General features: G+C 41.8%; 1 protein-coding gene across 3 annotated transcripts in view; it reads right to left on the bottom strand.

Annotated features, from left to right (window-relative positions):
* The window catches only part of MPPE1 (metallophosphoesterase 1), a 53,063-nt gene that overhangs the window by 15,505 nt on the left and 22,330 nt on the right, over positions 1-15,228 (bottom strand). For 2 of the 3 annotated variants that reach the window (XM_040353946.1, XM_040353945.1), the window contains exons 8-9: positions 9,220-9,342; positions 1,623-1,760 (exon numbers count right to left, since the gene is read on the bottom strand). In XM_040353946.1, the coding sequence (XP_040209880.1) occupies positions 1,623-1,760; positions 9,220-9,342 (261 nt within the window). The remainder of the gene's footprint in view (positions 1-1,622; positions 1,761-9,219; positions 9,343-15,228) is intronic. The other variant, XM_040353947.1, reaches the window with a different exon arrangement.

The following is a 15,228-nucleotide window of genomic DNA, read 5'->3' as shown; positions in this document are numbered from 1 at the left end:
GAGAAGTAGTAGTTGCTGCACCTTTACCCTCCTTGCTTTTAGACAGGACAGGCAGAGGGAGGCAGTCTCTGTGTCAGGTTCAGAAACAAATCATCCGGCACCCCCAGACAGCAACCACAACCGCCTCAGCCAAAAGGAGGGGGGGCAAGAGGTGCAAAGAGACAGGAGGAAGGAGAGAGACGATCAGCCAGCCAGTCCAAAGGGAGATTTTAAAGCAAGATCGCAGCAGGAATCGCAAACCTCTAGGCTGCAGCATGACCCAAGAAGGATGTATCATCCAGCATAAGGATCCACAAGGACAGGAAGACAGGAACTGGAAGCCCACAGCCCCGTCAGGCAGGACGAATCGGCATAAACCCCCCCAAAAAAAAAAAAAAAACACAGCTCTGTCACGGCTCTCCGGCTCCAGCACAGCTCAGCCCAGTCAGCAAGAAAGGACACTTCTCAGTCACGAATATCAACCCTTAATATGCCTCTGCCAATATCCAGGATTCATGTAGCAGTATACCACTAGGCATGGGACCCAGAGGATGGAGCATTAGCAAGCACTAGCTAGCATCAGTCAGCATGGATCAGAAGTCGGAGCATAATCAGCTGTGAGCACTTTCAGCTGCTCACATCACAGCAACAATTTTGAAAAAGAAGCAATATTTTTTACTATAATGAATATCCCCCCCCCAATGTTTTTCTAATTTTAGGTAGATATGTATTCTTCTACATATTTTTGGTAAAAAAAAAAAATTGGTTTGCACAAAAGTTATATCGTCTACAAAATAGGGGATTTATGGCATTTGAACCGGCCAAGATTTGAACTGTTAATGGGCAGGCTGAATGTACCAAGTTGATTGATCAATCAACTTGGGTACAACCAGCTTGTCAGATTCTCTTGCGATTGTTAGCGGATGCTATAGCCGATTGCGATAATCACCATCTTCTCCCAGAGGGGACGGCTTCCCCTGCCCCTCCGCTGGGAGAAGATAATGGCCCGGCAGGAGAGATTCCCGCATCAACACTGTTCATAGAAGTTGACTCTGTATGTCCAGCCTTATTAACACTGGTTTGGACAACCCTACTCTTACTGTGGTGCAGATGTCTCTCCAAATATCACATATTACGATGGTTAGGCAATAAGCCTCACACTTTATGTGAGTGGATTACAGAATTTATTAAAATACTAGCATTTGAAAAAAATTACATACAAACAGAGGTAATATAAAAAATATATATATATTATATATATGTTGCATAGTTTATTTACATAATGTGAAATTCTCCTATTCAAAATTACCAAGTTCAAATGTGCATATATATTGCCTGTGTGTAGCTGTAATGTTTTTTAGGTTGTCCAATTGTTTTGAGAATTGTTTTTATGAAGGAAAATTAAAGAAATAAAATCTGATTTAAAAGCAATTCCTGCACGCACCCTTTAATGCAAAACAACCGTACAGTGTGTGCACGTGTACGTAAACAGTGATTGTGCCACACAAGTTATATATTGGTATGTACAGGGAGTGGCCCCCCTAAATGTAGATGTATGGTGTGGTATGAGATGCTCCTGTATTACCTAAGCAAATCATGCAACAGGCTCTTGATTCACAAATAAAAGGAAAGTACAACCATACCATGATGAAGCTTGGATTATTCCTGTTTCTCCAGCTGAAGGAGGGAACGCTGATCTCTTGAACATCTCCATGGAAAACTGTGCAAGCACTGTGAGTGTGACCGCTTAAGATCAACCTTGGTTGAAGTAACTGCAGCAGCTACACCAGAAGAGGGAAAATGGTGTAAAGCACATAAGACATTGTAAGCAGCAGATCCCATAGAAAATAAAAAAAAATCGAAGATGCTTATTCATTTTCTTGTTTTTAATTTACTGCCTATATAGCTCAATATTAAAAGGGTGAAAGTGAAACTGGTAAAGAAAATTATACCACATCATCATCATCCCCTGCCAAGAAATAAAAAAAAGTCGCAAGCAAAAATTATATATCAATATTTACAGTGAGTTTTCTACCTCTGGGATTTCTTTCACTTTTGGTAGTGACAACCTGGAATTAAAAAATGTATTTCATTGAGATGCATTACATGTGATTTACACAGTATGCATAACAATATTGAGGAAATTAAAATTAGGAAAAAAGTTGCGCTAACCATAAACAATGTTAACCTGTAGCAGCCGGCACCAACAAAAGACAATATTGTGTACAAGAAATAAAAAAGAAAAAGTGCAGCGCTAAATATTCAGTGAAGTGAATCAAAAAATATGGTAAATGATCAAAATTCAGTGAAAAATCAATAGAATTTAGAAAAAAGGAGGGGGGAGGACACACCCCCAAGTGGTGTAACAGGTAAAACACAGAGGGTGATGACCGTGTGGTAACCTAAAGGACAGCTAGAGGGTGAGATCTAGCTGGATAACTATATAGTAGGAACACACCGTGATAAGTGATGTGATACAAAAATAAATGGTAATGTGAACCTCAAATGAAGTCCATAAAAATTATACGTGTAAATCCAAAATGTAAGTGTGATAGTCCAAGGTCAAACTGGCCTGTACAATCCAAAAAAAATATATAATGTATTTTCTTTTTTGGAGTTGGTCAGAAGTTCTTTGTGGAAAGACAAAACGACTGTAGAGGAATGGAAGATGATGTGATCTTCTCAGGTGTGGAATTCAGATATTCTTAGTAAGTAGTGGGAACCTCATCAGCAATCCATAATGGTATCCAAATAAACAAATATAAAGATGGGTACTCTTACCGGAATATGTGGACATACACGTCAGCGACGGTATGTCAAACGAACATGTACGAACTCCTAGGCAGCAGTGGTGTCAGTAGGGAAGCCGTTTGATGTGCCAGCCTTTGATCCACCAGGGCGGGTCCGATCCAATGAAAGGAGACAGCTCATGCAGGTGAAGTTAGGTAAAAGACTGCTATCTGTCCTCAGATCTTCCTCATCATCCCCAGGAGAGCTGTGCTGTGTGCTGGACAGGAGGAAAGAGATCGTGGGTGCACTCTGTGTGTGATGATCTCTTCCTCTTCCTGCTCCTCCCACCTGTACTGGAGCTGTGAAAAGCTCCAGTACAGGTGGGAGGAGCAGGAAGATGAAGAGATCATCACACACAGAGTGCACCCACGATCTCTTTCCTCCTGTCCAGCACACAGCACAGCTCTCCTGGGGATGATGAGGAAGATCTGAGGACAGATAGCAGTCTTTTACCTAACTTCACCTGCATGAGCTGTCTCCTTTCATTGGATCGGACCCGCCCTGGTGGATCAAAGGCTGGCACATCAAACGGCTTCCCTACTGACACCACTGCTGCCTAGGAGTTCGTACATGTTCGTTTGACATACCGTCGCTGACGTGTATGTCCACATATTCCGGTAAGAGTACCCATCTTTATATTTGTTTATTTGGATACCATTATGGATTGCTGATGAGGTTCCCACTACTTACTAAGAATATCTGAATTCCACACCTGAGAAGATCACATCATCTTCCATTCCTCTACAGTCGTTTTGTCTTTCCACAAAGAACTTCTGACCAACTCCAAAAAAGAAAATACATTATATATTTTTTTTGGATTGTACAGGCCAGTTTGACCTTGGACTATCACACTTACATTTTGGATTTACACGTATAATTTTTATGGACTTCATTTGAGGTTCACATTACCATTTATTTTTGTATCACATCACTTATCACGGTGTGTTCCTACTATATAGTTATCCAGCTAGATCTCACCCTCTAGCTGTCCTTTAGGTTACCACACGGTCATCACCCTCTGTGTTTTACCTGTTACACCACTTGGGGGTGTGTCCTCCCCCCTCCTTTTTTCTAAATTCTATTGATTTTTCACTGAATTTTGATCATTTACCATATTTTTTGATTCACTTCACTGAATATTTAGCGCTGCACTTTTTCTTTTTTATAACAATATTGAGGTGCAAAATTATATTTTGACACAATAGTTAGTTGTACAAAACTGGAATTTTGTTTTTAGCTGCAAATCCTTTTCTTGGAGTACATCACAGGACACAGAGCAGGCTTAAAAGGGTTGTAAACCCTCACGGTTTTTCACCTTAATGCATTCAATGCATTAAGGTGAAAAAACTTTTGTAGTGCTGCAACCCCCCTGTTTTACTTACCTGAATGCTGTCATCCACCGGCTGGGAACAAGCACACCATCAATAGCTGGTGTCTAGTGTCCTGATTGGATAGATTGATAGCAGCACAGTCATTGGCTCCCACTACTGTCAATCAAATCCAATGATGCGGTGCCGGGGGCAGGGCCAAGTCCTGCATTCAGTGTGAATGGACACAGATGCAGGACTCGGGAGCGTGCCCGCATGGGTGTCCACCAAGAAGAGCATTTATCCAACGCGGACACTCGATGCGAGGAGGAGCCACCAGGGTCATTGAGGGACACCAGAAGAGGAGGACCAGGGCCACTCTGTGCAAAATGAACTGCACAGTGGAGGCAAGTATGACATTTTTTTTTTTTTTTTAAACAACAAACGAGGGTTACAACCCCTTTAATAATCAAGACCACTTGGGTTATGCGTCACCTTCAGGTGAATGGACACTGGCAATCAAAGACTCTACTGTATATAACCCCACCCCCAGTGAAGCTTTGTAGCAAGCAATGAACCCCCAAAAGAGGGAAGGGGCCTCTGTGTTCCGTGATGTACTCCAAGAAACAGATTTTACAGGCAAGGACAAGAATTATGATTTTTCATACATCACGGGACACAGAGCAGGCTTGATAATTATGACCACCTGGGATGTCTCAAAGCACTAATTCCAAGGGGAGGAAATCACAGCCACTAGGCCCAAAGTTACACTGCGACCAAACACAACATCCACCTTATAATACTTGAAAAGGTTTGAACAGACGACCAGGTAGCAGCCTTGCAAAACGTTCCACCGAGGCCTGATGATGGATCCCTCAGAAAGCCTGCAAACTCCTGGTGGAGCTGTCACAAGAAATTATGGATTCTCACCCTTCAAGCCATAGACCTGAACAATCAGCTGCCGACTTAGTAGCTGGCTGAGGGACCGGCAGCTGCAGAAGTGTAAACAAAAAGAGAATGGTGTCGTCAAGTAGCCAAATTGTGCATTTATTAATTGTGCAAATAAAATCAAAGTTTGCATTCACATGTGTACAATAATCAGGGCATATTACTGAATGACAGTCCTAAACATGGTTGGATGGATTGTGATGATACTGAGCTTACAGTGGTGATACTGTGCAGGGTTTCCTTCTACGGCCGGGGATCACAGCTGGTTCAAGTCCTGGCGGCATCAGGCTCTTAGGTGGCTTCCCACAATAAGAGGATCGGTTTCCATCATGTCTATCCGGTTGATCCATCCTGATTATTGTACACTTCTGAGTGCATAAACTTGAATAAAGCAGATTTTTGTTGCACATTTAATAACCCGACTTACTATACTATATGGCTACTTGGTGCCATTCTCTTACAGTTCATAATTACACAATAAAATTATTTTCCTGGAGTCTATTTGATTGCTTACCGAGTCCATGGCCCCCAGTGTTTAGACTCAGGCTTATGGTATCGCTTTGCAACTAAAGCAATGCATGGTGATAGTAGAAGGGGTTATACTCAGGGCTGGTACACGGTTTTGTTTTCCAATGTCCAATCCTCCTGTAGGTGGCTGTATAACCCAAAAGGTTTCAAAATAACGGTGTCCCTCAACGCACTGAGAATTTTTTTAAAAATTATCACGGTAAATAGGATCTTTTTAACCCAGTGCCTTACGAACTTTTTCCCAAACCAGACTGGATAAAGTCTCATTGTGCTATTTGGCAAGTATACTTTCTAACAAACCCTGTGCCTTCTCAAAATATATCTGTTTATTTTGAGTTGATGTAAAAATGTCATTGTACGCTAGTGAACTTCATTTAAAGTGGAGTTCCACCCATAAATATAACATTACATCAGTAGTTTTAAAAAAATGTCATTAGTCCTTTTCGAAAAAATTTTTTTTTTTTTAGATGCCTTCAAAGTGTTGTTGCTAGGCAGAATAGTTAATTTTTCCACTTCCTGCACCTAGGTGCTTAATGCTTCCTAACCTACACCGCACAGACTCCTGGGAATGTAGTGGGTGTAACTTTCCAGGAGTCTGTGCACTCCCCAGTCTCAAAGAATAATGTGACTTGGACACCACAGGTGCTGAAACCTGATCTGACACTGCTTGTGCAGCACTGAGCATGTGCGAGATCTGCAAGGCTGAAACCCAGGAAGTCATACAGTCTGGCTTCATGATGCCCACACTTAAGATGGCCCCAGTCAATTTCTATTTTATAAAGTGTCTAAATGCTGTAACAACCTAACAAAACGGACCAGAGGCGATTTAGTTCGCAAGTGCCACGCTATATAAGTTTTTCATTCATTCATTCAGACTTTACTAGAATACATTAAGCTTGTGTATTACAGGGGTATTTATATTTAAAAAGTGAAATTGTGGCCGGAACTCCGCTTTAACCAAAAGTGACTTTTGAAGGCAATTGGTTGCACAAGAGCTTACCTACACTCTCTGTTCACACCAATTCAGGTGCAATTGTGCATATGCCTTCAGGGGAGTCACATTTGGGGGAGGTCGTTCACTTCAAAAGGCTGCTCTGTGCACAAAAATCACTCCAGAGAAGTGAAAGAATATTTTCTTTTTTTTTTATTTATTCACACTGCACTAAAATGCAGAGTTAGCAAGGTGTGTTGGGGAGCCACTAAGAATAAATGGCACCATTGCACATCTGCAAAAAATATGTACCTTTTTGTGCTTTGCATGAACTCATGCGAATGTTCGTCTCGTGTGAAAGAGACCTGACTCCATCGCTACGGAGTCCGCCAGCTCAGCGGGAGATCTCTCAGCTGTTCCGGTGGATGACAAGTCCCTCTCTGCTCACTGAGCGGGGAGGGGCTTGTCCAGTGCCGCTGTCTCCTATGGAGAGATCTGATGAAAACGGACAGCATGTCTGTTTTCATCAGATCTCACCCGATCCAATATGGACGGATGGGGACGTATCGCCATACGTCTGATTTTAGCGGTTCAGGTCGGATGTCAGTGCACGTCTCCGCTGACATCCGACATCCAACGCACCATAGGATTGCATGGAGCGGCCGTTCAGGTCCGCCGACAAAACTGACAGGGACATAGTAACGGCACCGATGTCAGCCATAAGAGCCTCTCTAATGCAGTAGGGAGCTGGAAGTACAGCTCTCGCAGTACTTCACACAACAGGTAAATGGAGCATTTACAAGATACAAAATATAATAAATAAAATAAAAAAAACACATACATTAGGGTGTCTCGAGTTGAGCTTTAAGCATTTATGGATAAATCGGAAAGGGTCATACACCTAGAGTATAACTTGCCATAGAGACTTGGGCAATTTTAAGTTTTTGCTACTGAGAGAATTACCCCAATTTAGCAGTCACAACATTTCCAGTATATTAAAATCAATGCTCTAATGTGTCAAATCTCTGATCATTAACGGCTTATAGAGATATTAAAGTCATTTTTTGTTTGTTTGTTTGTTTAAAAATAACAAACATGTTATACTTGCCTGCTCTGTCTAATGGTTTTGCACATAAAATAGCTAATTGGGCCCAATTTGGACATTTTCACTTAGGGGTGTACTCATTTTTGTTGCCACCAGTTTAGACATTAATGGCTGTGTGTTGAGTTATTTTGGAGGGGACAGCAAATTTACACTGTTATACAAGCTGTACATTAAAGCGGAGTTCCACCCAAAAGTGGAACTTCCGCTTAATCCACTCCTCGCCCCCTTACATGCCACATTTGGCATGTAATTTTTTTTTGGGGGGGGGGGGGGGGTGGGGGCTTCAGGAGGAGTGGGACTTCCTGTCCCACTTCCTCCTACCGCCCAGGGACCGCTAAGGCGATACGTCATATCACCTTTTAGCGGCCCCTCCCTGTAGGCGAACGCCTGGGACAGGAGACAGGTCCCAGGCGATCGCCTGTCCAATCAGGTAGCGCAGCACCGCTCGCGCATGCGCAGTGAGTGCCCAGCCGTGAAGCCGAAAGCGGTCATGGCCGGGTGCCCACAGTTAGAATGGAGGCGCCGGCCGAGAAGGGGGGAGAGGAGCGGAGCTTCGTGCAGCACGGCGCTGGACAGTGGAGCAGGTAAGTGTATGTTTATTAAAAGCCAGCAGTTATGCTTTTTGTAGCTGCTGACTTTTAATAAACATCAAACAAGGCTGGAACTCCGCTTTAACTACTTTACATTGTAGCAAAGTGTAATTTCTTCAGTGTTGTCACATGAAAAGATATAATAAAATATTTACAAAAATGTGAGGGGTATAAGCACTTTTGTGTGATACTGTATATAATTTTCCCATTCAGACATGGAGGCGCGGTTGGCCCTATCCCCTCTCTCTCCTCATTGGCTTACTGACTTTGACAGCAGTGGGAGCCAATGGCGCCTGCTACCGTCTACTCCAATGAGGAGGGAGCTTTCCAGAAAGCTGAGGCTGTCGCGCAACATCGCTAGCTAGGGATGGGGCTCAGGTAAATATTGGGGGGGCTGCTGCACACAGTTTTTTTTTTCATTTTAAATGCATGGCGATAAAAAAAAAAAAAAAAAAAAAAAAAAAACACACACACACACACACACACACCTTCTGCCTTTACAACCACTTTAACATTATCCATGGGTCCATTGCCCAACAAAAGAAGCCATTAAGAAATGTTCTTTTTTGTCAAGATGCTCATTCGTTTTATATTATGTAATTGTATGTTATAATGTTATTGTTATAGCCACTTGATATATTCTCACTATGTGCAGTGCAGTGGAAAATGTTGGTATCCACACTGGGGGCGACACAACAGGCGGCTCAGCCACCTGACGAGTCGCGTCCCATTGAATGCAATGGAACCGTTCTAATAGGAGCGACGCAAGACACTCCGACTTAGAAAAAGGTTCCTGTACGACTTTGGGGGCGGCTCGGGGCGACCTGCATTGACTTCTATACAGAAGTCGTTTTGCAAATCGCCTCTGAAGTCGTCCTCAGGACGACTTGCAGAGTCGCCCCCGAATTTGTGCCGCTGCAGTGTGAACCGACTCTAAAAGCTCAATAATAATACTACTACCATCTATATTTACAAACACTTTTCTAGAACCAAATATGCAACATTTATCCTTGTCCTTCATTGCTAGTGACTCAGTCTAACCTTTTTAGAAGCATCCAGTGAAAGAACATCATATTTCTCTATAAACAGAACTTGCTTTTCCTCTGGAGAAGCAGAATCCTCACCCGTACATTCTGAGTCACTTGTCCGATACAATGGATAATGCTGAAGAGAAAAAAACAAGTATTGCATTATCAAACTCAATACTTAAGTCAACACCTATTGTAACTCCACTACATTTGATTCAGACCTCTCTATCTGAGAGAGTTCAATATATCTAAACTAAAAGTATTTTTTTTAAATGGGAAACAAAAACTGGTTTTGCTAAACTATGCTTGTTGTGACCTATCCAATTCCTTTATTTTTCCAGAAAATTAAACATAACTAGTCACGGCGGGCAACAACTTCACATTTTATCAATTTTTTTTTCTCATTATAAGCAAGCATATAGTATATATAATAAAACTGCCAAAAGACCAGTCATGGAAATTTAAGATTCAGCAATGAGAGTTGATCAGTTGATCCCAATTGTCAATCAGCTACTGCTGCTCCTGCTGCAGGCAGGCACACTCTACGCTGAGAGAGACATACAAGTATCCTAGTTTATTTAGCAAAAAAGGCAGGGATTTATATACAAATGAAATAAAAATGGAATATCAGATTATTTACAGGAGTAGTCATTGGCTGTATGCAGGGCCGCCATCAGGGGGGTACAGGCATTACACCTGTAAGGGGCCCGGAGGTCCCCAGGGGCCCGGATGGCAATCCCCTTTAAAAAAAAAAAAAAAAAAAAATTTTTTTTTTTTTTTTTTTTAGGGCCAATTTTTTTTTTTAGAGGTCCGGAGGCCCCGGATGGCAACCCCCCTTTTTTTATTTATTTTTTATAAAAAAAAATATTTTTTATATATATTTTTATTTTATTTTTTAATAAAGAGACATTTTTTTTTTTAGAGGTCCGGAGGTCCCCATATATATATATATATATATATATATATATATATATATATATATATATATATATATAATATTATTATTATTATTATTATTAAAGGGCCCAGAGGTCCCCAGGGCCCCGGATGGCAACCCCCCTTTTTTTTATAAAAAAAATTATATTATATATATATATATATATATATATATATATATATATATATATATATATATATATATATATATATATATATATATATATATATATATATATATATTATTAAAGGGCTCAGAGGTCCCCAGGGCCCCAGATGGCAACCCCCTTTTTAAAAAATATATATATATATATATATATATATATATATATATATATATATATATTTTTTTTTTTATATATATTTTTTATATTTATTAAAGGGCCCAGAGGTCTCCAGGGCCCCGGATGGCTACCCCCCTTTTTTTATATATTTTTTTCTTTATTTCTTCGTTTTTGTGTAAAGGCCCCCCCGCTTCTCAATCCGCGGCAGCCCCCCCCCCCCCCGCTTCTCAATTTAAGGCGGCAGCACCCCCCCGGTTCTCTGCTCCAGGGGGCCCATGCCTGAAGCTGTGTAAGGGGCCCCATAATTCCTGATGGTGGCCCTGGCTGTATGCTCAGTTCTGGTGTCAATGTGTGTCCTTGGAGGACAGTCACAAGCTTGGACAATAATTGTAGCCTGTTCCTATACCATTGCACAGCAGTACCACATCCCAATATTGAAATATATAAGGGAAATTTATAAAGGGAACAGCTAAAGGGACTTAAAAAGACCAGATAGTAGAAGGACTTAACAAAATAGTGTATAAAGTTTTACAAAGCTTGAACAATTCAAAACAGGTAACAGAGTTAATTGTAAAGGCCGTCTCTTACACATTATATTCTAATACGTTTTAGACAAAAATGACCTTAAAACTAAAATAGTGGAAAATAACAGGGTTAAACAGAAAATTAACTTGAAGTTGTTATAAATGAAAGACACGGAGAGGACAAACCATCTGAATGAAATCACACATCATATATAAAAATAAATACACACACGGATTACAAAAACATTTCATATCCAATTAGTTTTTTGGTTAAAAGGTTCATTCCAGAAAAGCATGCTCTATGAGAACTACTAAGTTTATTATTAACCACTACCCTCCCGCCGCCCTGCCTTGCTTCTCCCAGCTCGCCCATGTAATCGGCGAGAAGGAATCTGCCAGTGCCGGAAGTTAGTCATAGAGAAAACCGAGGGCCAGATGGTCCCCGGCAGTCTCGATGACTCTCAGGCCTTGTACTCACGGCAGGACATGTCCGATGAAAACGGTCTGCAGACCGTTTCCATCGGACATGTCTGGCCGGGGACTGCCCGGGGACTTCTGTTCGATGGCTATACACACCATCGAACAGAAGCCCGCGCGTAAACATTACGCGGGGCGTGTCCGCGGTGTCGCCGCGTCGATGACGCGGTGTCGCCGCGACAATGACGCGGCGACGTGGGCGGGCCGCCTTAAATATGCTTCCACGCATGCGTCGAAGTCATTCGACGCATGCGAGGGATGCGGGCGGCAGGACATGTACGGTAGGTCTGTACAGACGACCGTACATGTCCGGGCGGACAGGTTTCCAGCGGACTGTTTTAAAACAAGTCCGGGAAACAGTTGTCCGCTGGAAACCTGTCCGATCCGTCCCAAAATGGTCCGCTCGGGCCAACACACGGCCAAACATGTCTGCTGAAACTGGTCTGCGGACCAGTTTCAGCAGACATGTTTGGTCGTGAGTACGGGGCCTCAGAGGCCCAGGCGCGACGTTAAGATGCCATGTCTTACAATGCCGGAAACTCGGCTGGGATCAGCCTGAGATCGTTAATTATTTTTTGGGGATCTCAGGCTTTCCAGCCTGGAGGAGAGATGTGGGGTCTTATAGACCCCACATCTCTCCATAAAGAGGACCTGTCAAGCACTATTTTAAAGGGAAAATGTAAATTTTTTTAAATAAAATAAATAAAAATGTAGGCGCACCCGTTCCCGCACACAGAAGCAAACATAGGTCGTGTCCGCATTGTAATTGACTTTCAAAAGCACACATGTGAGGGATCATTGCAAACATTAGAGCAAGAGCAACAGTTCTAGTCCAAGACCTCCTCTGTAACTCTAAACTGGTAACCTGTAAAAAAAAAAAAAAAATGTATGTCGTCTATGGAGATTTTTAAGTACCGAAGTTTGGCGCAATTCCACGAGTGTGCACAATTTTAAAGCAAATACCGTGTGACATTAAAAGTTGCAATGGGTCCTGCTAAAAAAAGATATAACGTTTGGGGGGTCTGAGTAATTTTCTAGCAAAAAAAATATATATATTATGATTTTTACATGTAGGAGAGGAGTGCTGGAATTTGCACGGTATGGAAGTAGTTAAACAAGCCTCAAATAGTTAGCACCACATATTCAGACAGAACCCATTCCAACAGATCTTCTCCCCCAGAGTATGAAGTCAGCCACATATCTCACAATGGAAATGTCATGGAGATTCAAGGTCAACATGGCTCTATGTTGGCCTTAAAATGCGGTAATCTCACATCAGCAACAAGGTGATGATACAGTATGCTGGAATAAAAAAAAAAACAGGAACCATGCATGTAGCCATCCCAAATGTCCATACAGGCTAGAGGCTTCCCTGGTAAGGAAGGCTAACAAAAAAAAAAAAAAAAAAAATAAAAAACACGTGGGGAGAAGACTAAAAGGGAAAATTTGTGGCACTGAATAAATACAGATAGGAACTGCAGCTCCAAGATAGACCAGAGACCCCCACAAATGGCAAAGGCTGGAGTAGAGGGAAACCTTGAAAAAAATGGGTCACCATGGAGACATGCACCTTAGCTCAGAAAAAGAAGATTAAGTAAATATCACATAAAGTACTTAAACCAATCTAATTCCAATACCCATAGTCCTGAAGTAACTGGAGCTGGGAAAAGGTGCAGCTTTCCCACAAAGGCAATTCCAAAGCCACATCAAGGCCAGTTTAAAAAAAAAAAACTCTTTGCATAAGACAAGTTCAAACACTCACTTCACACTGGTAATAGCTACAAGGAAAATTACCTTGTGGGTGAGAGAAAAAAATGTCTCTAATAAAGTCAAACAGTAGTTTCTGAAGCAGAGAGAACCAAATTCAGATCTCACAAAGTCACTGGGGAATGAACACGAGAGCTACATGAGAGACTCCCTGGACAAAGGTCTTAGTCAAAGAATGAGAGGCTAACAGTCTCCGAAGCAGAATGGAAAAGGCAATCACCTGCCCCTGGGTAGTGCTGAAAGTCAAACACTGGTCCAAGTCCAAATGTAGGAAGGAAAGGTTTAACCCTTGGAGAAGCTTTTGGCTATAAAAACCCAAGACATCCAAGTAAAGTATGCCTTCCACATCCAATGATAAACCTTGTGGTAAGGAGACTCCATAGCTTTAAACATCATAGGAATCAAAGACTCAAGAGTCCCTTGTCCCTTAGAACCTAGGCTTCAACAGCCATGCCATTAAAGATAGCAACTGAGAAGCAGGGTGGCAAATTGGCCCTTGGGACAGATAATCAAACATTGCCCACAGAGCATCTGCCAGATGTATGTCCAAGTTGGCTTACCACATTCATTTAGGCCAGTATAAACCTGGAATGTACAGGTGCATCTAAAAAAAAAAAAAAAAAAAAAAAAATTAAATATCATCAAAAAGTTTATTTATTTTAGTAATTCAAACTCATATTCTATAGATTCATTACACACCGAATTATATATTTCAAGCATTTCTTTATTTTAATATTTTGAGGATTATTGGCTTACAGCAAGTGAAAACCCAAGATTCAGCATCTCAGAAAATTAGAATATTGTGAAAAAAGTGCAATATTGTAGATTCATGGTGTCACTCTCTAATCAGCCAATTAACTCAAAACCTGTAAAAGGTTTTCTGAGCCTTAACATGGTCTCTCAGTCTGGTTCAGTGGGTTACACAATCATGGTGACGACTGCTGACTCGACAGCTGTCCAAAACACCAGTCAGACACCCTCCACAAGGAGGGCAAGTTACAAAAGGTCATTCATTGCTAAAGAAGTTAGCTGTTCAGAGTGCTGTATCCAATCATATTAATGGAAAGCAGAGTGGAAAGAAAAAAAAAAAGTGTGGTAGAAAAAGGCGCACAAGCAACAGGGATAACCACAGCCTTGAGAGGATTGTGAAGCAAAGTCCATTCAAGAATTTGGGAAAGATTCACGAGTCAAGAGCCACACCACACACACACCCAGGACAACTGGGCTACAACTGTCGCATTCCTTGTGTCAAGCCACTCCTGAACCAGAGACAGAAGCGGACTGGACTAGACTGTGCTCAGTGGTCCAAAGTCCACTTTCCAGATGAAAGTAAAATGTTGCATTTAATTTGGAAATCAAGGTCCCAGAATCTGGAGGAAGAGTGGAGATACATAATCCATGTTTCTTGAGGTCCGGTGTGAAGTTTTCATATTCAGTGAGAATTTAGGGAGCCATGTCATCTGCTGGTGTTGGTCCACTGTGTTTTATCAAGTACAAAAAGTCAGCGCAGCCCTCTACCAGAAAATTCTAGGAGCACTTCATGCTTCCCTCTGCTGACCAGCTTTATGTAGATGCAGATTTCATTTTCCAGCAGGACTTGGCACCTGCCCACACTGCCAAAAGTACCAATACCTGGTTTAATGATCATGGCATCACTGTGCTCGAATGGCCAGCAAACTTACCTGACCTAAACCTCAGAGAATTGTGGGCGATTGTCAAGAAGATGAGACACCAGACCCAACCAGGCAGATGAGCTAAAGGTGACTATCAAAGCAACCTGGGCTTCCATAACACCTCAGCAGTGCCAAAGGCTGATAGTCCCGATGCTACGCCACATTGATGCAGTAATTCATGCAAAAGGAACCCCAACCAAGTATTGAGTGCATACTATACTGTACATACTTTTCAGTAAGCCAACATTTCAGTATTAAAGATGTTTTTTTGTTTTAATTGGACTTATGTAATATTCACATTTTCAGAGATACTGATAGCTGGGTTCTCAATAGCTGCAGGGCCGATCCTAGGCAGGGTGCA

The sequence above is a fragment of the Rana temporaria genome, chromosome 5 (assembly GCF_905171775.1).
Source record: "Rana temporaria chromosome 5, aRanTem1.1, whole genome shotgun sequence".
Taxonomy (NCBI): Eukaryota; Metazoa; Chordata; class Amphibia; order Anura; family Ranidae; genus Rana; species Rana temporaria.
Note: the sequence above shows the minus strand (reverse complement) of the source record. Positions and strands in the feature narration are given on the sequence as shown.